Source organism: Puccinia triticina, chromosome 6A (assembly GCF_026914185.1).
Source record: "Puccinia triticina chromosome 6A, complete sequence".
NCBI lineage: Eukaryota > Fungi > Basidiomycota > Pucciniomycetes > Pucciniales > Pucciniaceae > Puccinia > Puccinia triticina.
In genome coordinates this window covers 4893131-4916864 of record NC_070563.1, presented here as the reverse complement: position 1 = coordinate 4916864, position 23734 = coordinate 4893131, and the positions used below count along the sequence as shown (strand labels likewise).

General features: G+C 44.7%; 1 protein-coding gene across 1 annotated transcript; it reads right to left on the bottom strand.

The window, feature by feature from the left end:
* Positions 1 to 1911: 1911 nt before the first annotated feature.
* On the bottom strand, positions 1912 to 4262 carry PtA15_6A588 (uncharacterized protein; the record flags this gene model as incomplete). The annotated part of the gene is made up of 2 exons (XM_053170308.1): positions 1912 to 1928; positions 3611 to 4262. The coding sequence occupies 2 exons, from the start codon at positions 4260 to 4262 to the stop codon at positions 1912 to 1914; spliced, it is 669 nt and encodes a 222-aa protein (XP_053021513.1).
* Between the last annotated feature and the right edge of the window lie 19472 nt (positions 4263 to 23734).

The following is a 23734-nucleotide window of genomic DNA, read 5'->3' as shown; positions in this document are numbered from 1 at the left end:
ACTGAGGATCTCCTGTGGAAATTCTTAAACTGGTTAGGTGGTGGGTAGATGGTGGGTAGATGATGAATAGATGGTGGGTAGATGGTGGGTAGCCCGCTGGAGCTGGCATGATGTCACTTGTCATCAAGTGACTATTTTTTTTTCCTGGTGCGGTGTTCTTTTAAGGCGCTAAGAGGTCAAAGAGCTACTCACGGATGGTGGTGGAATTTTTGTCCTGGTGAGTGTCCTTCAACCAATGATTGCTTCACGTAGGAGATGTGTGCCTGATTTGCCGGGAGACATGAGCTCTTCTGGTTTACATCGGGGTTTTGATTGAGTGCATTTTTGCAATTTTTCCAGGCTCCTCTACATTTACATATGTACTTACCTAATTTGGTACAAAGTTGAGCTCTGGCTGCTGAAATCACCAAACGCGGCCGGTTGAAACGCTTGAATACCGTCAGTTCAAGCAGATGAACAGGCCATGATCCACTTTTCATCTTGTGTGAGGAGATATTTGGCCTACTGTTTGCATTAAGTAGTTATCAAGCGCATTCAAAATGCACATTCCTTGCATTTTTCCTTTTGGACAATCGTCCAACCTGTCAATTAGCGGTGACGCTTTTCCTCAGCTAGTATTACAGGGGTCCCAGAGTATAGTTGCTTTTCATAACTTAGGGGACTCCCTAACAATCAGCCAATTGACAAAATTCCAAGCTTCATCCACTTGGATGATTGTCCAAGTCGTTGGGGAGCCTCTCAGGACGTTCACTCTATATGCAATTGGGAATCCCATCAAATTTGTGCCAAGTTGCCCCAAACTTCGTATTTCACACATTCATTCTAACATGGACAATCGTCCAAGTGACTAGCGGGTCCATGGGCACCATAGGTCTGTCAATTCCGCCCATGAAATCTCCCTCTTCCTGCACCCCACAGGTGGATTATTAGGGTGCTAATCAAAGAAAGGATATGTTTTTGCTGAAAAATCAATCTTTGTAGACCCCCATTGTTTTGGCCCTTTGCCATCAGGGGCCGGGATGTTATCTACCAACACAACCACTCTCTCATCTCCCACCCTCACTCATTCCACCTCCTCACCCTCACTCCAAATCATCCAACCTTCCACGATGAAGACCCATCCCTCCAGCCTCAACTATGGCCTAATGCCTGCCACAATCACTCACCTTCATTCACAACTCATTGCAAGCGGCATTCCATCCGCAAATTCTGCATTTTCTTGGTCCCTCCATGACTTCACCCGGGTTCCCCTTGGCGTCAAAGCCACCAAGAGCAAGCTTCCTCCTTCGCCTCCCGAATCACAACTTTCCACCTTCCAGACGCCTTCAAAAGAGGGATGCACTAACGATGCAACTTTTGCCCGGTTCCGTTCATACATCACCGAGAAAAATATTTCAGACCTCAAGGTCGGAGGGAGAATCAAATGTATTCCTGGCATTTGTCGCCAATTTTTTGCTGAAGATCTTGCCAAGATGAATATCCATAATGTCAGTTTTGCGTGGGAAAAATCCCCAGGTTCGCCATACAACAAGTGGTTTGCAACCATGATCTGGAAGCATTGGAAATTTGCAAAAAATAATGGCCTTCTGTACAAATACGCCATATCACCCATTGACAATACAATCCCGAATGGTCAAAAGGTCTTATTTTGCTGGATTCATGGGCGCCAGGCTGATCTCCGACAATCATCTCGCAACCCCGCCTGGCAAGAGTTGAAGTTGGCCCGTGAAAAACAAAGCAAAAGGACTAAACAGGTCCGTCTACTTTGCAGAAGTTGCAGTAGTTATGTATTATACTAGAGGCCAAAGCGGCTCCGCTGCTGCAAGCACCCATCCCTCTACCACCGGGTTGCCCAAGCTAATCTCCACTTCCAGGCAGCTACTCCTAAATCAAATCTCCATTTGCAACAGGTCAAACAGGTGATTTAACTACATTACAGGTAGACAGGTCAGCTTGGCTCATAATGCTCAGGTAAACTTGAAACATCAATTTTGAGCTCTGCCTTCAAGTCTCCATTGACACACAATAGTGAGCATTAGAACTTCTACAGCCAGGCACACTTAGGCTAATAGATAAAGAAAAAAATCAATTTATTATTGTTGTTGCTATGACCCCTGTTTATTGGCTTAGGTTTTTTTATGACAACAATTGTTGAAATGCTTGGGGTTCTGTAGACCAGTTGTTCTTTTCATCCCCAAATTCAATTAAATCTACCCAAAGTAAAAGATCAAGTAGAACAATTAACATTCCTATGGCTCACTTTAACTCATAAGATTTATGTTGATGTCTATGACTAAATCATGTCTAACTGAAAATACTGCTGAAACTGATGGCCTTTTGCTCATCCAATGATCCAATCATAGCCAATGATCCAATCATAGCAGAATTTCAAGCATGGAAAGAAGTTCATCATCTCTTCACCTATGCCCCAAAGTTGTGCTATGCTGATCCAACTGGACTACAACACAAATGCCAGACCATCATGATGATGGCAAGGATGATGTCCAATAAAAAAAGGAAGAGAAACTATAGCCAACCAATCAACAACAAAGAATTTAGAAAGGGAGTATTGAGCCAAGATTCAAGAGACCATGGATCAGTTGAAGGCAAGGTGAGCAGAGTGGACCAAGTAGACAAATGTCTGATGTAGCAAGAAAACACATGAGGAATTATGATTGATCAATTGTTAGCAGTACAGTGTAGACTGGATGAAATTCCTCCAAGGAATCTGTCTATACATAAATATGGACATATATATATTTAGCTGGGGTGTATAAACATCTTCACTTGATTGATTTAATGATACAATTCCCAATCAGAAGAAAAAGAAGAAAAAAATAACAAGCAGGATGAGAAAAAAAGAGAACAAAACAGAGTGGGAGAGAGCCAAAGTAGTACAGGAATATTATAAAGCCATAAAATAGTAATCAAGGAAAGATACACAACAAATACATGGCAGATTAAAACAAACCAAAAGGAAGGAGGCCATGCAGAAAATGGAGTTGATGATGAGCAGGTAAATGGAATGAGGGGGGATGGGGTGGTGAGTGGTGATATTGTGAATAGTATAGAGCAGGTGGTGTAAGACAGGACATCAACTGCTGACAAAAAAATTTTCAGGTTGAGGAAGGGAGCAGATTAGGTTTTCATTGTTTGTTTGGTTGGGTACCCAAGGAGGAGGAGGCTACGTACATGTCAATGAGGCATGCAAAGAGGCTGGCGCTTGGCACGGGCGGTGGTGAGGAAGCACTTGATTTGAAGCTCTTGCTCGAGCAGGACGTTGAGCTTGACAAGGGAGGCTTGAGCGTTGCAAGCAGGCTGATGAGCGTCAACGGAGGAGTTGGCACTGAGTTTCTTGATGTGCAAGGTTTTGCAAGCAGGAGGAGAAGGGGGCAGGCCCAGCCTCAAGGAGGAGGGGGGTCAGGGGAGAAGTGTGTGTCAAGCAGACCTGAGGAGCAGATCAGGCTCATGTGGTCGCGCAGGAATAGACCGGTACGGGTGTTGATGGCGGCCACCAGACGGGCCTCAGGCGCCGCCGCCGTCAGCACCACAAGCTTCTTCGTCTGGGCATTGAAGAGGGCTAGGTTGTGAGTAGCTTGTTGAAGCGAACTCATGTTGAGTGAAGACATCTTTGGGCTGTGGTGTTTGAGCAACATTGTTTCAATTGGTTTTGGCGCAATGTCAATTCGTTTTGAGGATGATGACAATGGTTTTCCCGTTCTTGCGTCTTTAATTTCTTCCGGCAACGATTTTGACTCTTCATCTTCCGGTAAAGGCTTCTCTATCCCTACTGCCGCACCAGGACCGCTGTCAGCGGGCTCGACAAGTTTCGGACTGGATTGAGCGGTCATCATCTTGACTTTCCGACACCGTCTAGCCTCATCGCGTAGGAAGTTATTACCGATCATCACTTTCACCTCTCCCGGCCCCTGTCCATGGTGGATGACAACCTTGACCAATTCTCGAGGCAATCCCTCATAGTCAAGCCTTGGCAGACGGGGGCAATGTCGATTGAAGAAAGACTCCAGGGGTTCTAAATAATCAATTGCGTTGTGAGACAAATCAAGCTCAGCCAAGTGTAAGAATAGGCCATTATTTTTGTTATCTAGCTGGTCGTAATCTCCTTCTAAATCAAACCAAAAGATCCTATCCAAGAGCCCGCATCCACAAAGGTTCAGTTTGGTAAGTTTCTGGAGGTTTCTGAGGTGACTCAAGACATCAATACAATCTCCTAGTAGGTTCCTGGACAAGTCCAGCTCCATAACGTTCCTTGGTACCAGATGGTGAGCAGATGAAGCAGAAGGCCGGGCGCCAAGGAGGTTGGGTTGAGCGGCGAGCTGGGCTGCCTGGCCCACACAAAAAGGGAAAGTTTGTCAGTGTTGTGGGGACCTCAAGGAAGAAATCAAGGATGAGAGAGAGTGACTGACCTGGCGCAGGCAAAGGCCTCCTTGAACTCTGGTATTGCACAGTTGATCTCCTTGAGACTTCTGAGACTTGTGTACAAAAGTAGGGGTTGGAGGCAGACAGGTGATGGCCTGACAACGGGGCACAACAGCGAGACAGCGGCGACTGCGGATGCCCTTGCGGGGCTACATCAAGGAGGGTTGGTGGACGGGTAGGCGATGAGGTCTAGGAAGGAGGCGGGATGGTTTCGAGATTGGATACAGCATGATGATCCTGAGAATGCTCTGTTTCTCTGGCCCCATGATCCCGTTTGACTGCTCTTCTGGTTGCAGAGAGTTTCTTCTTTCAGGCTTGAGCGTGGTCATAGCGACTCGTTGGGATGATTGTGGTTGTTGCCTTTGCTTGGAAAACAGTGGCTTGCGTTGGTGGGGATTGTTTGGGCTCTCCAGCAACCATCGTGAAGGGTAAGGTGAGGCTTGGGTGAAGTGACGACTGAGGATGGTCAAGTAGGCCGGTTGGTTTGTTATAAATAGAGGGGGGGGACTGCAGACAAGTTCCCCAGGGGTTCCGGTTTTGTCCTGGCCCCTCCCTGCAGGCCCCCTACTTCTCTTGATTAGGCCCCTGCTTGAGACAACAAAATGCCTACTCTTTTTTGCTTGTTGCACTGTCACAAGCTGGAGAGTCTATCTGTGGCACATAGTGTTTGGGGATAATCTTTTCAACAGTGGCCATCATGTGGCTGCAAGCCAAAACTTAGATCTTTCTTGCTGTGTTTTTGTGAATTTAATAAACTTGGATATTAACCCTGTATTTTTGTTTCAATAAATAATAAATATCTCAAGCTCAGCAATTGCCGTGTCGATACTTGCGTGGCCTTGTCTCTTCCCGCAAATTTAACCTGTATCTTCATGGATCCTGCATGCACATCTGACACCAAAGAAGACAGCACTAGGGACCTCTATTGAATGCATTTACCATGGCGCTCACAAAAACTCACTGAGTTTGCTCACAAATTAGACTTAGCCACAGTGAAACGTTTGCGCAAGGAAAAAGGTCCTCAAATTGTACATAGGGCTAAATTGCTTGAATTACGTTGTCAAAGTCCTATCAGCAGATCCAACGTTTCTCCAGTCCCAATTGGTTTGCCCCGGTGCTGCTATGGTCTGGAATTCCTCCAATCCAGACCCAAAGTCTCCCAGCACGTCTTGAATACTCAGGAAGAAGCACTCGAATTCCCTGCCATCTGACTGTTCTCCTGACGTTTGAGATGAATTGATTCCATCATCATCTGTACCACCTCCTTGATGTTATTGCCCGGTTGATCCAATGTCAAACTGTACATTCACTCTCATTAGTGTGAGTTTTTATCAGACATTTAAATAAAAATGACCTACTGCGCCAGTTCCTTTTTCTGCTTCTGTATCTATAAATTAGAACATGTGGATTTTCATTAGCATATGCTACACCTCCATTTGATAGTACATACCTCAATCATGTTGACTTCAATGCTACCCTCAATGAAGTAACAAATGATCCTTGTGGTGCAGACTTGCCCCAGCCAATATGCTCGATCTGTTGCTTGGCTTTCAACACTTGGATTCCAACAGGGTTCCTTGAGTAGTTTATTGTCAGCCTGAGGCCCAATGTTTCATTTTTATACATACCAACTCACCATCAAGTACACCTTTTGTGTACAGGTCAGGTCAATCCCCACTCCACAGGCTCCAATTGTTGCCAGAAGTACTTGGACGTTGGATTGCTGCCGGATTCTTGCCAAAGCTTTTTTGCGCTGCTGTAGTGAGCAGGTTCCATCTATTTGTTCAAAATCTATCCTGTTCTTGACAAGCGCAACACCCACACTGCATGAAAAACTTGTCAACAAATTATTCATTCCTGGTGTAACTTCCTAAACAAATGTAGCACTTACATCCCCAGGAAGTGCGTCCACTGAGAAAAAACCACCGCCTTCGCAATTTGTCCACCTTGCTCCGACCTTAAGTGTGCTTTCAGATCTCCTATAAGATGTACAATCTTGGGACTATCGTGCCATGAAGTTTGCTGCTTTGGTAGATCATATTGGCTCTGATCTACCAATGCTGGATGATCGCAATATAGTCGGAGTGTCGTTAGTTGCTGAAAAAATTCCGCAGAATCCCAGCTTTTGCTGCCTCTGTCTACTCCAAACTGTTTGGCAAAATTTTGATATCGCTGGCGGTAATCTTTGTCCCAAGGTTCTGGTAGAGGTAGGCCTACTTTTTCCTCTACTTTTGGCGGCAATTGGAGCACATCCATTTTCAGCCTCCTTAACAAAACTGTTGAAAGGAGCTGTTGAAGCAATTGGATTGCCTTCTCTGATTTTTGTCTTATGTTTGGCTTGATGAATGTCTGCCACACTTCGTCCCTCAACCACGGGTCCAGTCTGATAAATCGAAGTAGGGTGTACAGGTCACTCAAGTGATTTTGCAGTGGTGTTCCGGTCAAGCAGAGTTTTTGTTGATACTCTAAGGCTAAAATGGCCCGGCTTTGCTTGGTTGCTTGGTCACAAATCACAATACTCACAAAAAATACCAATCAATAATGCTTTCTACACGATTCCAAGCTGCATTATCGACTTACTGGGCCTCATCCAATATGGTGTGAAACCAGATTGTTCCAAAAAGCGCATCACACCTGGACTCGTAATGATTGGCTACAGTGTTGTAAGTAACAAGAACAATATCGTTTCCCCGAAGCATGTGTGCTGGCCACTTTTTTTGTTCTTCTCTGTGATACACAGCATATTTTGTTAGACTCGGGTCCAGGTGCTTATAGATCTTGGCCTCCCAATTCGCCAAAGTTGATAAGGGGCATACCACCAATGTTGCCTTTGAATGTTGCTTGTTTGTATTAGCAAACAATTCAGCCGCATCCTTTGAAGTCACAATGAGCGCCAGGGATGTTAAAGTTTTTCTGAGCCCCATATCATCGGCGAGGATGGACCCTTGATTTTTATGATTGATATAACGCTTCATTTTACCGGTGTTTGCTGAATGATCAAATAATTGCTTCAGCCACGCGCAGGTCGGCAAATTCCAAAAGGCCAAAAGTGCGGATGATTCTGGGGATTCTAATTCCAGAATGAACTCCAGGGCTTGTTGCTGGTGCGTCAAAAGGGGTGTTTTTCAGCCTTGAATAGGTTTTTCTGGGGCCAAGCGTTGCCCAACCTCAAGATGCAAAGAATGGGGAATCCCCGAGCAGTTTTCTGGACGGTAGCCTTTGATGATTTTGACTTTCAGCCCGCTTTCTTCAAATATTTTGAGTACCTCAGGAGCGTGTCCAGAAGCAACAAACAGCATTAATATTACTGTCAGAGTAGGTGTGGGGGTGGGGGAAGCGAGAAGGGTGGAATCCATAATAACTGTTGGCAGTGACGTCCCGGGCAAGATTTGATCGTCTGTCTTGCAAGATAAAAAGGCATTCAGCTCCTTTGACACCGTGCCAATTGGCCCTACAAGCAACTTCCTCAAGACACCAGAGAGGGGTTCGGCGACAAGACCGGCTTGCGCCCCTGGCCAGGTAAAAACATTGATGCTGTCAGCTCCTTTTTGAAGGAGGGCTCGTTTTTGGCTTGCGTATTTGATTGATTTCCGAAGGCCATCAACCATGACACAGTTACCAGAAATAGTCCCAAGACATTTGAGGTCTGTTGGGTTTTTTGGTTCATTTTGATGCAAAAGAAAAGAAACAGTCAATTTTAGTAATGATTAATGATAGAGGGATAATAAGAGAGAGATGAGAACTGTCAGCCTACGTGATGCCAAGGATAATATCCTTCTAGCTACACGTGGTGCAAAGCAAGAGATTAGAGCTATAAAACTCTAAGACAAAGTTATAAGGGTTAATTCCAACGTAATTGTTGGGAATTAAGGCGTAAGAATAAGGCAATTTGGGCCAATTTGGGCCAATTTGACGTAATAAAATGAATATAATTAATTTCAAGAGGGGCCTGATAAATCAGGGGTGTTTAATCCCTCTAGAATGAAGAACTGGGGCCTGTAAACAGTGGTGTTTCAAATCCCAGAAAGAAATAGCGGAGACTCTCAAGAGAAGGGGCTTAAACTTACTAGTATAAGACCCTAGGGGCACTTGAGGTTCTTCAGGCGTGAAGTTGGGCAGTTGAAGGCGCTCAGAAGAGGTAATCGTGAGGGCAGGGTGGTAACTGGACAGCTTCAGGGCGTAAATTGGGGCTAAAAATCACGAAAGTAGGTATTTTACCTGGCAAATCACAGGCTAATGAGGCTGTTGAAGGCAGGTAAAATTCTATTAGGTAATGTAAAGCTGGGGAATCTCCTTTTGGGCGGAGAAGAGGCCCCTTTTTATAGCCTAGGCAGGCCTCCAGGGGCGCCCAGGGGACATAGGGACACGTGTGGGCGCTTTCTGAGGCAATTTGGTTGCGCTAGAAGGCGCTGTGGGTCGTGGGACCTTGGGGCTTGGATACAAGGGTTGCCAAGGACCAATTACAGAGGTTTTGCGTGATTTTACATGTGCTTTACACGTCATGGGGGCTGGTTTGGGGGTTCTGTGACGCTCATTTCCGTGGAAATGTGCCACAGAAGGTACTAGAACTGGCTTCTGTGTACTTGTACACGTGTAAGAAGTGCTTTATACATGTTCTGGAGGCGCTCATTGATTGCTCCAGTTCATTTGACCCCTTCTACATATTTACTACAGTTGAAATTTACGTGTAGTGAGGCTTGGGAGAAGCTGGGGCGCTTTCTAGTGTCTCCTGGGCACGCTGCAAGAGCTCTTTTCATTCTAGAATGTTTTTATATTGAATGACGTGGTAATTACATCTTGTTTGGTGATTAATTACATGTGTAAAAGCCCTATAACACATGTAATATTTGTTATTGGGGCGTATTCTGGCCCATTCTCACTTATTGGTAGCCTGAGCGCTTTGGTTGCGGGTTAGTTTATGCATTGTACATATATTTACACTATGGGCGCGGGCTTTGAGCTCTAGGCAACAGAACACGCGGGCTTGGGTGCGCCACGCAACAAATAAAGCTATCTTTTGAACTGTACACAACACCTCAGTTACGTCACTGGAAATGGTTGTAAATATATGTACTTATATATATATGTGCATACAAGTGCATCCACGCGGGGCGTGATGCACTTGCGCAAACTTTGAAGTTAGTTTACACAAGGAAGGGGTAATAATTAAGGGTACTTGTAAGTGAGGTAACCTAGGTTATTTTACATGTAGAATAAGAATCTTCTATAAAATTTCCCCTATTAATTACATAAATCTGAGTAGTTAATTATTTATATATGTATTTAATGTTTTTGCGTAGTTTTACATATGTAAGAGTAATAATGTCTCTTTCATATGTAACACTAATTTTTATGGTTTTGTTTGTATTATTTCTATGTCACGGTGGCTCTGCCATAGTAGCCAGCTGACAAGAACAAGAGACAAAATACATATCTTGTTTCAACCGGTCATCTCGGATGACCTGTGTGGTGAGCTTTGGTCAAGTGAGTGGTTGACTCAGTTCCAATGTGAAGCTTGGGCTGAAAGCTTGGTGATTGGTTCCAAACTTTGCTGGTGGTATTTTCTTGGCTTGACTGTGATATGAAATCAACCTATGCTTCCTTTTGATTTGTAAGCATAGGTTAAAGTCAGTGAATCTCAAAGCAAAAAATGAAGAAATTCTAATTCCATGAGCAAGCGTGACTGAAACTGATACATAGACATGGCTTCAAGACAACACATAGTGCATACTGTGATATTGAAAATTCCCAAAATATTCTGTGAGCTGATCTTAATCCTGCTTAAAAATTGACAGCTAGATTAAGTTGTACATACATTTGGCTTCCTTGAGATGTTCAGGTATGTATATAAAACTTTATTTGTAGCTTGATAATTTTAAACTTCATGACACAATTGCCTGCCTGTCTTCTTTAGCATACATCAAATCAGGACTATATATAATACCCTAGTACAGTCCTGGCATGAATTTCATACTTATCAAAATACAACAGCCAAAATCATTTCATCTTGATCATAATCCAACAGACATTTGAGGCTTCATCTTGCCACATATGTTGGAATCATAAAATTATTTCTTTTCATGTAAAGTTATACTGAAATAAATTATTAAAAATTGGCAACAAAATATTATAAATGGGTGGTATTTAACTCAATGGGCATGTCGGCTCCTTCCTTGTCAAATTGTAATCAGTCTACATATTACAGGGTTTGGGCAGGAAAGAAAAGTAAGTGTTTAACAATCAATACTGTCTAGTAAATATCTAAAAAGCAAAATCTTGGATTCAAGTCAAAAATGTAGCTGTGGATTGTACCTTGAAATTATACTGAAGGAAAAATCAGAGTTACAAGTTAGTAGAGAATGTCAAACGGTACCCGTTTGGCCGTACCCGGCACCCGCGGGCGGGTACCGCCCGCACCCGTTGCGCACCCGCCGGGCGGTGCTGAATGCGGTGCCTGGTGCCCGTTTTTTCAGAAAAAGCAGCGCGGTACCCGGGTACCGCCCCCAAGTACCGCTTTCCCCCGCCGGTTTAATTGGGTAGCCCCCGGACCCCCAGCCCTTGGCCCGCTCTGAGCTGCCCTCAATGACTGACAATAGACCGGTCATTGGCCAGGACCGGTCATCGAGGACGGTCCCTGGTGCGATCATCAAGCGGAGTTGTCACTCCCCTCAATGACAAGTGCGTGCTGGTCGTTGGGGGAGCACCCTCAATGACCATGACCGACCTGTTTGATGACCAGAACTGTCAGCCTACGTGATGCCAAGGATATTATCTTTCTAGCTACACGTGGTGCAAAGCAAAAGATTATAGTTATAAAACTCTAAGACAAGGTTATAAGGGTTAATTCCAACGTAATTGTTGGGAATTAAGGCATGAGAATAAGGCAATTTGGGCCAATTTGGGCCAATTTGACGTAATAAATTGAATATAATTAATTTTAAGAGAGGCCTGATAAATCAGGGGTGTTTAATCCCTCTAGAATAAAGAGCTGGGGCCTGTAAACAGGTGTGGTTTAAATCCCAGAAAGAAATGGCGGAGAATCTCAAGAGAAGGGGCTTAAACTTACTAGTATAAGACCCTAGAGGCACTTGAGGTTCTTCAGGCGTGAAGTTGGGCAGTTGGAGGCGCTCAGAGGAGATAATCTTGAGGGCAGGGTGGTTACTGGGCAGCTTCAGGGCGGAAATTGAGGCTAAAAATCACTAAAGTAGGTATTTTACCTGGCAAATCACAGGCTAAGGAGGCTGTTGAAGGCGGGTAAAATTCTAATAGGTAATGTAAAGCTGGGGAATCTCCTTTTGGGCGGAGAAGGGGCCCCTTTTTATAGCCTAGGCAGGCCTCCAGGGGCGCCCAGGGGACATAGGGACACGTGTGGGCGCTTTCTGAGGCAATTTAGTTGCGCTAGAAGGCGCTGTGGGTCGTGGGACCTTGGGGCTTGGATACAAGGGTTGCCAAGGACCAATTACAGAGGTTTTGCGTGATTTTACATGTGCTTTACACGTCATGGGGGCTGGTTTGGGGGTTCTGTGACGCTCATTTCCGTGGAAATGTGCCACAGAAGGTACTAGAACTGTCTTCTGTGCACTTGTACACGTGCAAGCAGTGCTTCATACGTGTTCTGGAGGTGCTTATTTAGTGCTCCAGTTCATTTGACCCCTTCTACATATTTACTACAGTTGTAATTTACACGTAGTGAGGCTTGGGAGAAGCTGGGGCGCTTTCTAGTGTCTCCTGTGCACGTTGCAAGAGCCTTTTTCCATCTAGAATGTTTTTATATTGGATGACGTGGTAATTACATCTTGTTTGGTGATGAATTACTTGTGTACAAGTCATATAACACATGTAATATTGCTATTGGGGCGTATTCTGCCCCATTCTTACTTACTGGTAACCTGAGCGCTTTGGTTGCGGGCTAGTTTATGCATTTAGGGTGTTCAAAGTTGACTTGCATAAAATCATAACACCATAAAATCATAAAATTCTGAGGTGAGAAAAATATGTACACCCAAACACTCAAATTAGAGCAACATTTCTAAAATGGTACATATAAAATCATCATTTGAAAGTTTTATGATTTTATGATTTTATGCAATGAAAATTTTATGATTTCAACTTTGAACACCTTAATTATGTATATATGTACACTAGGAGCGCGGGCTTGAGATCTAGGCAACAGAGCACGCGGGCTTGGGTGTGCCACGCAACAAATAAAGCCATCTTTTAAACTATACACAACACTTCAGTTACGTCACTGAAAATGGGTGTAAATATATGTACTTATATATATATGTGCATACAAGTGCATCCACAAGGGGTGTCATGCACTTGCGCAAACTTTGAAGTTAGTTTACACAAGGAAGGGATAATAATTGAGGGTACTTGTAAGTGAGGTACCCTAGGTTATTTTACCCGTAGAATAAGAATCTTCTATAATATTTCACATATTAATTACATAAAGCTGAGTAATTAATTATTTATATATGTATTTTAACGTTTTTGCGTAGTTTTACATATGTAAGAGTAATAATGTCTCTTTCATATGTAACACTACTTTTTATGGTTTATTTGTATTATTTCTATGTCACGGTGGCTCTGCCATAGTAGCCAGCTGACATTCCCTACCCCTAAGATGAGTCTCTGCTCAGAAAAAAAGAAAGGTCTGTGTCAGGGCTTGTCTATGAAGAGGCGGAGCCCCGAATGAGGATGGTACTTTTAGTACCCTTAAGAATAGCGCTGGCAAAGCGATCAGAAGGAAAAACCACGAGAACTAAGTCTCTCTCAACTCGACCGGCAAGGGGGGAGAAGTAGCCACACCGCTTCGCAAGAAGCGGGGCCTAGCAGATCAAAGATTGCTAGAATCTGTGCGATTCAAAGCCGGAGAGAGAGAAAAGGGAGAGAAAGAGAGGGCCTGTCAAACTTACCGGCTCGTAGACTTACGAGATGTGGTGTGGTAAGGTCGAAGGCTAATGGAAGGTGGGAATATAGAGAAAACTTAGGAAAAGGAAAGGAATTCGGTGGTCGAGTATCAAAGGTAAGGCCCCAATCGCTGATTCTAATCAGCAATGCGGACGGGCTTGGTACCAAAAACTCTGGGGGACAAACCCTCTCTTCGAGAGGGTGCCCGTACTATATGGGAGGGAGGAGGTTCGAGCTTCCAACCTCTTCTTCTCCCAACTTCCAGCTCGCTGTTAAGCGGGCATAATACTCAACAGTTGTACTATGTGTCATTTGTTGCGCGCAACTCAGGCGCGCAACTCATCTACCATACTATACTGTAACAATATCTTTCCTGCGCTTCATGCCGGAAGAGAAGCAGCATTCGCGGCTCCTTGTCGGCACTCTGCGCTGTCCGGACTAGCAGAGGGCTGACACTTGCCCCCACAAAAAAAGGACGGCTCTAATACGAGCCTCCGGGTTTCTTCTTCGCGCTCGAAACTTCCTGAGTAAGGTATCTGCATTAGGTATCTATCAGGTGTAGTATACATATTTAGCGCTCAAAAGTCGCCAACAAGGCGTGATTTACCATTATTCCATGCAATGATAACGGGTGTTGTAATTTTGACGCCCTCATTTGAGCCCACTTTCCGAAGAATGCCCATTTTGCTTAGCATAACAATATGTTCTTCAATGGCCGCTCTGGTCCGCGGGCTAGCTGGATACGGTGCTTTCCGCAAAGCTGGCGGATACGGCTTCTCCACCGTAAGCGTAAACTCTACTTCATGCCCCTTGATGGCTCCAAACGGTTGGTCCGCGTTTGCAAAAGCCAGCTGCAATTTTTCCAAGGTGGAAAACAGTCCAGCCTTTTGTGAGGCTGACAACTCACCCGATATCTTAGCGTCTCGGTTAACCTCATCTACAAATGATCCTGCGGAAAACTCCTCCGGTAGAACTGCATTGATTGACTCATCAAAATCAAACACCCTTTTTCCAAAGGTAAACTGTCTACGCTCCGTATTAAGAAGAGAAATTTTATAATGCGCCAGATAGTCGTTGCCAATTATAAAATACCGCAAGGACATGTTTTCCATAACCACAAATCAAATTACCATTCTGATATCCTTTAGTTGCAGTCTAATATTTTTGACCACCCCCAGTGGAGTAAGAGAGCCTGAAGCGCTATGAAAATTTCCCGTCTCTATTGGGAGAATAAACTGTTCCCAACCCGGGCAGAAACACTTGAGGTAGCTTTTGCCCACCACAGATTTTACTGCTCCACTGTTTAGGAGAACCGTACAGTCCAGGTCGCAGCATCTCATGCGGACAAGATTTTTTTTTCCCGACGGCATACCGATCACAAACGCGCCACTAGATTTCTCCCCGATGATTGGACCCTCTGGGTCAAAAACACTTGCCTCGTCGTCCTCACGCTGGTTGTCTTCCTCACCTACATTATTAACCTTTTTAGGGCATCGTCGTGATGTGTGCCCGGTCTCATCACATGAGTAGCATTTTATCGGACCTGCTGCAGCCGGCGCCTTAGGCTTCGCCGTGGGGACCGCAGAGGGCTTATCCTTGGCTGGTGCTCTCGGAGTAAACCTACGTCTACCCAATTGCGTTTTCTCGCAAATGTCCTCCAAGATATTTGTAAGTTCGCTAAGATCTGCGGCGGGATCTTGCATTGCTGTTTTGACGGCAAACTCCACCTCATCATCCATCAGTCGAAGCAACTTAAAGTTGATCGATTCTGGCGAGATCCCAGGCAAAAAACACTGAATCCTATCATACTGACGGGTGACCCAGTCTGCTGGCACTGACTCCCCAGCAACAAACTTATCTTTGTCGAACGCATCTTCTTTCTTGCGCTTCCAGCTGGAAGTACCCCACTTCTTGCAAATTTCAGCTCGCCAGAAGCTCCATTTCTTATTCTGGTGAAGGGCTTCCATTGTCTTAAACCAAGAGCGAGCTCCGTCGGTGAGAATGGTAAGCAATTTAAGCACTATCACACCATCATCAATATTACTGTGCCGCTTGGCAGAATCAATCCAGTGGATAAAATCCATATGGTCGTATTCGCCTTTCCCAGAAAAGGTAGGCCAGTCCGACTTTGCAATGGCATTAGTCAACTGCTTTTGGATTTCCAAGCTAAAAGGTGCGCGCTCGCCTTCGGAATCATCCACACTTCCCTGCTGCTTGGTTATGTGGGATCTATTATCGGCTACTGCCATGCCCTTTACCAACTCGGCCAACTCGGCCATCTCGGTCCGCAATCTGGCTCCCTCTGATCTGCTCTGACTCATCATAGTGTCAAAGCGCTCATTCAGCTTCAAAAAATCGCGCCGCTGGCCTTCACTGGCTTCCTCAATCTGGCTTTGCAATTCCTCAGCCCTACCCGCGTCGCTGGATTCAGGTTCCTGCCTCTCGGGTAACCTAGTGGCCATAAGGCGCTCAAGACGCTCCATATGCCTGCTCATTGCGGTTTCCACGGCGGATTCCACTTGTTCCTTGACTTCTAACGGTCTAGGAGTCTCAACGATGCTGTGTGCCAGCAGTTGATCCAGGCGAGCAGTGACTTTGGTCATCGTGGCCTCTATTGCTGCCGCTACACTTTTCCCGTTGTCTACGACGCGGGGCTTGGCGTCAATGAGCTTCTCTAGCTGCTTAATCCGATCAATCAAGTCAGCTGTCCCGCCGTCACTTCCCCCTGCCATTACGGGTTTCAACTCGATAGCCGCCTCTAGGCGATGCACCTTGGCGTGCAGATCCTGGATAGCTGCTACCAGCTTTTCAGGATTGCACACAGGTCGAGCAGCGACCGCCGGTAATATTGTATCCACAGTGGTTTGTAGAAACGTGGACAAGAGCTGCTCAAACCTTGACAGGTCCAGGTTTGATGACTTATCACCTTGCATAGTCTTCATTGACTTAACTAAGGACTCCACTTCACCGGAGACAACATGCAAACTTTTAACACAAGATTGCGCCGCGACAGAAGTCAAGTTGCTCACACTGAGCAAGTTTGTCAGAGAAAATTTCATTGACTTAGTATGTGTTAGAAATAAGTCCTGAAGATGCAAGATCTTGTTGGAAGTGGGAAGAGAGACTTCGGACAAAAGAGCAGAAACAATATTCTTAATAGACTGATCTAACTGGGTAGCTACTTGTTTGGAGTTCCCATCCACTACTTTCTATATTTGGCCGAACATATAGGAAAGCAAGCCGGTCGCCTCTTTCAATGTAAGTCCCGCTGGTTCCCTCGGTTCCTGCTTCGCAAGTGATCTATTGCTTGGTAGCCCCCTTGTATCGTGCGGCTCATGCGGAAAAATTCCCCGTATACTTGGTTTCTGTAGTGCTGGCGGCCCCGCATCCGACCCTGACCTCGCTGGTTGGCCTGCGGTGCTTGCGCCGGTCTCGCCTGTTGTTCCGGCTGGCCGCGCGGCTGCGGTTGACGGTTCCTCCCGTTCCTGGCGTTGGGGCAAGCCGCCGCCGTCCTCCTCCTCCTCGCTTAAACTCTCCTGCTGGGACAAGTTCGGGTTTGACGGCCCTGGTAGACGAAGATTTAGAACCAGCGTTAGATGCCGTCTTCTTTGGGGGAACCATATTAAAGGTTAAATCAAAACAAACCCTCAGTAACGATGGTCGTCAACGTCTCTGACGCTGGGCAAGGATGATCTTTTACTGTGGTATCTCTATGGGTCTGATCGCCGCTCAATTCCCGACCAGTGATCACAGTGGCATTGGCTGCAGGTGGAGCTGGCGTGGGCTCTGTTTGAGATTGGGTGTGGATTTGATCGATGAACCGACGCAAAACGGGGTTCGCTGATGGGGTGACTGGAGGGTCTGGTCTGACTGATGTTGCGGTCGACGGCGCCGGGCCAATATTTGCTGGTACGGCCCCTGTAGCCTGGATCTGGAGCTCTAGCCGTATTCCCGGTAGGACGGAACAACGAGTCGAATAGAGCCGCTACTCCGTTATCGGTGGTTGGTGGCTCGTTTGCCGCCGGGGCGTTGGGGTTAGAGCTAGTATCTGCTGTCTCTACTGCTGGCGGAGCCGAAATTCGATCGGTAGGGGCTGCAGGAGTCCCACGGTCCAAGTGATGTCTGACGGGGCGCCACTACACTTGCCTTTGATAAGCTTACGCCTTTTGGAGAACGGGACTCAAGAATGTCTGCTCACTGATAAAGCGACGACGACGTAGACGATCTCGCTATTTGAGCAAGATAATCACGGACAACTGTGGTCCTAGCTGAGCTCCCGAGGGATGGAGTAATACGAAAAACTGGGCTCAATGAGGCCGATAACACAGGTCTGGGTAAATGGGATGAGGCCCCCAAATGTCAGGGCTCGTCTATAAAGAGGCGGAGCCCGGAATGAGGATGGTACTTTTAGTACCCTTAAGAATAGCGCTGGCAAGGCGATCAGAAGGAAAAACCACGAGAACTAAGTCTCTCTCAACTCGACCGGCAAGGGGGGAGAAGTAGCCACACCGCTTCGCAAGAAGCGGGGCCTAGCAGATCAAAGATTGCTGGAATCTGTGCGATTCAAAGCCGGAGAGAGAGAAAAGGGAGAGAAAGAGAGGGCCTGTCGAACTTACCGGCTCGTAGACTTACGAGATGTCGTGTGGTAAGGTCAAAGGCTAATGGAAGGTGGGAATATAGAGAAAACTTAGGAAAAGGAAAGGAATTCGGTGGTCAAGTATCAAAGGTAAGTCCGCAATCGCTGATTCTAATCAGCAATGCGGACGGGCTTGGTACCAAAAACTCTGGGGGACAAACCCTCTCTTCGAGAGGGTGCCCGTACTATGTGGGAGGGAGGAGGTTCGAGCTTCCAACCTCTTCTTCTCCCAACTTCCAGCTCGCTGTTAAGCGGGCATAATACTAAACAGTTGTACTATGTGTCATTTGTTGCGCGCAAATTATCTACCATACTATACTGTAACAATATCTTTCCTGCGCTTCATGCCGGAAGGGAAGCAGCATTCGCGGCTCCTTGTTGGCACTCTGCGCTGTCCGGACTAGCAGAGGGCTGACAGTCTGAAAAAAATTGGGCATCTCAGGTTGATCTTTTACTTGCTCTGTAGTTTCTTAGGTGAATGGGTCCATCTGGTATATTACTTTCTGGTAGCCATTAATCTCTATCTGCGGACAAGTTTTTATATCTGACCAAGTAGAGTCTGGTTTCTTTTCCTTGTATTCTTTCTTTCTTGTCTTTCAAGATTTTATGTACTCTCAACTGTCCTGAGGGTGGAGTTTCTTCTATGGGGACAGGTTGCGGGGGGGCTAATTCTTCTTCTGGCCTAACTTTGTAAGGTTTGATCAGGCTCACAGGAAAGACAGGATGTTTCCTGGATAGTTCTTCACTAAGAATGACTTCCACTGCGTTTTTACCATGTAATTGCTTAATGGTGAATGGTCCTATAAATGGAGGCTTAAGTTTTCTGCTACCACCTAAATTATTAAAATTCACTGTGGATAATAGAACTTTTTGTCCAATCTTGAACTCCGGTTCTTTATGGCTTTTATCCCATCTTCCTTTGTTATATTCAACCGCATCATCTACACATTTCCTGGCATGTTGGTGAGTTGAGTCCAGCATCTTTTTCAAGTCAAGAGCGGCAGGGTGCAGATGAGGTAATTTGTCATTAAGATTGTCTTTGGGCATACGGGGGATCCATCCTCTTTCTAGTACATATGGAGCTACTTTAGTAGAGGAATGTTTGCTACTATTATATGCAATTTCAAGGGCTGGTAATAGGCTTACCCAATTGTGAGTGTATCCATCATGATTTTTAAATTCAAATCCAAAGGAGCAGAATCTGCGCAACATATCCTCTAAATTCTGGATCATTCTTTCTGCTAATCCATCCGTCTGGGGGTGATAAGCTGTGGAGAATGCCAATTTAGTGCCTAGCATGTCGTGAAGGTTCCTCCAAAATTCTGAAGTGAATTTAGGATCTCTGTCACTAATGATGATCTTTGGAATTCCTACGTCAGCCATGATTCTGTTCTAAAATAGCATGGCTACTTCCATAGCTGTGTTGTCCTTATGATTAGGGATGAATCTGGCCCTCTTGGAAAACCTGTCCACAATGACAAGGACTGAGTTGTAAGAATAGGGTCCTCCTGGGGGCAGTCCTGTAACAAAATCCATGTTTACTATTTCCCATTTCTCCGTGGGTTCTGCAATTTTCTGCAGTAGTCCAAATCTTTTACCAGTCTGTTTATTCCCTTTCTGGCACGCATCACAAGATTGGATGTAATCATGTACTTGTTCTTTCCAGTAAATCCACCACGCAGTTTGTTTGATTCTTTCCACTGTTCTCTCTTCAGAGAAGTGACCAGAATCGAAATTATCATGGCATTCCTTGAGGATATCTTTGATCTGATCTTTATTACTTAGTACCAAAACGCTAGAGTGTTTATGTCTGAAGGAAAGAAGTCCATCTAGCAGCGTGAATTTTCCCAGTTTATAGTGTTGGGCTAAATTTTTGGGTAAGCTAGCAATCAGTTCTGGTGGGCTACTGTCATTTCTCAAGATTTCAACCAATTTGAGGAGTTCACTGTTCTCGTCATAGATTTTCTGAACCAAGTCATAGAAAGCATTATCTAAGTCACAGGCATGTATCCCTAAGATTGGAAAAATGTCTTCATCTTCAGGGTCATACGCTGGATTATCTGGTTTATTTGGCAAAGCCCATCTACTTAGACCATCCGCATTCTTATGTTTGGCTCCTGCTTTATGGATGATAGTGATATGTCCTCTGTACTGTTGTATTGAAATTTGCCATCTAAGCATATGTCTATTAGGAGTTTTCATATTCATGAGGGTCCTGACAGCAGTACAATCAGTGACCACTACGAAGTTAGAGCCCTCCAAGTAGTAATGAAGTTTTTCTAAGGCCCATACCAGAGCTAGGCATTCCATTTGACTGGCGCCATATCTCTTTTCTGAGTCTTTTATTTGTCTTGATATAAACAGAACAGGTTTCTCAACAGGTTTATCATCTATGACAAATTCTTGGTGTAATGCGGCGCCCAGACCATCCAAGCAAGAATCAATATACAATATAAAGGGTTTATTGTAGTCTGGTTGGGACAGTACGGGGGCGGATGTAACAAGCCTTTTAAGCTCTTCATAATCTTGCACTCTGTCATAAGTCATCTCAAAGATGGTGTCGTTATTACATAGTGCATAAAGACTTTTGCTTACATGGGCAAAGCTTGGTACGTGTTGGCGGTAATAGCTGCAGAAACCTAGAAAAGACATCATTTCTAATTTATTCTGTGGCATAGAGTTAAGTAAGACAGAAGCTACTCTGTTCTGATCAATGGCTAAGGATAGTCCAGAAACTACACGTCCTAAAGCTTTAAGTTCTCCATATCCAAAGTTACACTTTTTAATGGACATCTTTAAACCTGTTTCTATGGCCGTGGACAGCACTAGGTTAATTTTCTCCAAATGGGTTTCCCAATCATCAGAGTAAATTATAATGTCATCTATATACACCATCATCCAACTTTGTCTTATGAAGGATCCAAATACAGAGTCCATCATCCTTTGGAAATGTGAGGGCACATTTTTGATACCAAAGGGCATTCTTAGGTATTCAAAGATTCCTAGGTGGCAGATAATTCTGAGGTATTTTCTGCTTTCTGGGTCTATAGGGATCTGGTGGAAACCTTTAAGCACATCCATAGTGGTGATGTACTTAGCTTTGGACAGGTTGTGCAAGGAGTGGTCTATGCGGGGAATGGGATAGTAGTCAGGTCTAGTGTAATTATTAAGAGCACAGAAGTCTCCAACCATTCTAGATTTCTCATTATGCCACGCAATTATTACGGGTGTTGGAACTTCAACTTGCTCATTATGTTCTACTTTCCTTAAGACACCTAATTCCTGGAGCTCTTTGATGTGAGTTTCAAGAGCTTCTCTGGACTTGGGGCTTGAAGGATAGGGGGGTCTCCGTAGCTGAGGCGTATAAGGTTTACTCACTGTGAGTTCTAGTTTCATGTCATGACCTTTAATATTACCAATGGGTTCTTCAGTAGTACAAAAGACTTCTTTGTGCTTGAAAAAAGATTTCAGAACATCAAGTTTTTGATCTTCTGTCAGGATTTCACTAACAGCAGCTTGGGACAAGTACTCTTCTTTAAAAGAGTGTAGTTCCTCTTGATACTTCACGTTATTAGTATTAAGCGGGTCCGAGAGCTTGATATTAATATTGCAAATCTGGAACTTTCTTTTCCAGTCTCCACCTATGGTGTAAAATCTGTCTTTACTTTGAAATACGTCTATTCCATACATGCAGAATGTATCATTACCTAAGATCAAGTAATTACACACAGCATCTTGTAAAACAACAAACTCCACATTTAGTCTAAGGGAGCCCTTGGAGTGCGGGAAGATTAGTGGCATAACTACAGTGACCCCGCCATGTAAGCATAAGGATGGTGGACAAAAATCCTATGCTTACATCGCGGTATGCTTCTTATTGAGGTAAAATCCCAGCAAAACCAAGAGAATGGTCGCGGGAAATCTACATTTATGCTATGCTTACATCGTGATTATGCTTACATCGTGAATGCTTACATGGCGGGGTCACTGTACTACTCCTACTGGTTTCATAGCAGAATTGCAGCTACTGAACTTGGCTTTTGGCATGGGGAGCAAGTGATTTCCCCATTCAGGATAGCAATCATCCAAGAAGGTACTACTGACACAGGAGCAGAAGGCGCCTATATCTAGCAGAGCTCTCAACCCTGAATCACGGAATAAGACCGTGGTATAGCTGGTTTTACCCATAGTATAGCTCATCCCTGCTTCAGGTTTGTTGGTGAGCAATTTGGCGTCAGAAACATGGCCAACTTTCATAGAAGAATCCCATTTTTGAGGTAAATTGGAATCTCCGTGAATGGAATTAATGCATAAGTCATCACCAATATCAGCTTGGATTACATGTATCCTGGGCTGGTCTCCTTCTGCAGGTTCAGTAGTAACAACCTTGAATTGAGATTGAGTATCTTCTTCACTGTCAAAGTCCTCTTCTACTTCCACATTGTTAATCCTTTTGCGTGGATTAGGACATTCAGGTTTTTTGTGGCCCTTTTCCCCACAATTGTAGCATTCAGGGATTGCAGTCCTCTTTACAGGGTGATCTCCTGCGGGAGGCTTGGGTGCTTCAGATTTGGGGAGATCTCTTTTTTCTGGAACACCATTTCTCACGTACTTTTTGTTAAGACCATTCAGTACTACAGTTTCATGTAATATGCCTATAAATTTAGCTAGATCTACATTCATATCATTGAGTCTGCATCTCATTAAGCTTTCAATTTTTCCTCTACATTGATTAAGGAGTCTATCATTAACTTCTTCTTTAGATGGGTTGTTGTACATGCAATCTATCCTCTTTTTCTGGCGCAAGCACCATTCTGTGGCAGCTTCTTTGGTTGGGTCAAAGTAGTCTGTTTCAAAAGCTTGGCGCTTTTCAGTTCTCCAGATTCTGGTTCCCCATTCCTCTTTGATAAGCTCTTTCCACTCCTTCCAGCTTTGTTCACCTACTTCTTCTCCTTTGGTGATGAACCAATCAGCAGCCACACCCTCAAAGAGTCTAGGCATCCTGGAAATAACTGCTTCCTCATCTGCGCGGTAGGATCTTAACATATGATCAATGGTCCTGATGAAGTTCATATGATCATACTCTCCTTTGCCATCAAACTTGGGCCAGTCTTTGATTGGAGGCATTAACTTATTTATCTCAACCATGTCAAGGGTTCTGTAAGGAGTGTTCTGGCGTGGATTATGATTCTGGGGAGGAGCAGAGTTACGCATAAAAGGGTTGTTATGTCTGGGAACCTCTGCTTGAGGAGTGTAGTGTGGTTCACACTGTTGTTTTCTCTCTTGATAAGCTTGGCTGCCATATGAGGCATTTTTGCCACGCTCCTGAGCCACTGGGGGAGGAGACTGATTATCATTAAGATAACTGTTGGCACTCTTCAGATGTGGAGGAATGTCTCTTTGAGTACCATCACTGCACCTCAACTCAGGTACGGGAGCATAATTTTCTGCAATATGGGGGATATTACAAGAGGTTTGGACTTTGATATCAGATGTTGATTTCAAAGTCTTGATTTCCGTAGAAAGCGTAGAAATCTGAGACATAAAATTCTCAGTGAGAGCATGAATTTTTCCATCCATGTTGGCATTGAGCTGTAAGATTAATTCCTTAATCTCAAAGTTCTCTGCTTTTTGTTTGGCAAAGTGCTCCTTTTCCAATCTGGTCACTATCTGATCAGCGGTAGAATTGAGCACGGCAGCAGAATTCCTGGAGTACTGTAAGATCTCAGACACATCATACTTAGT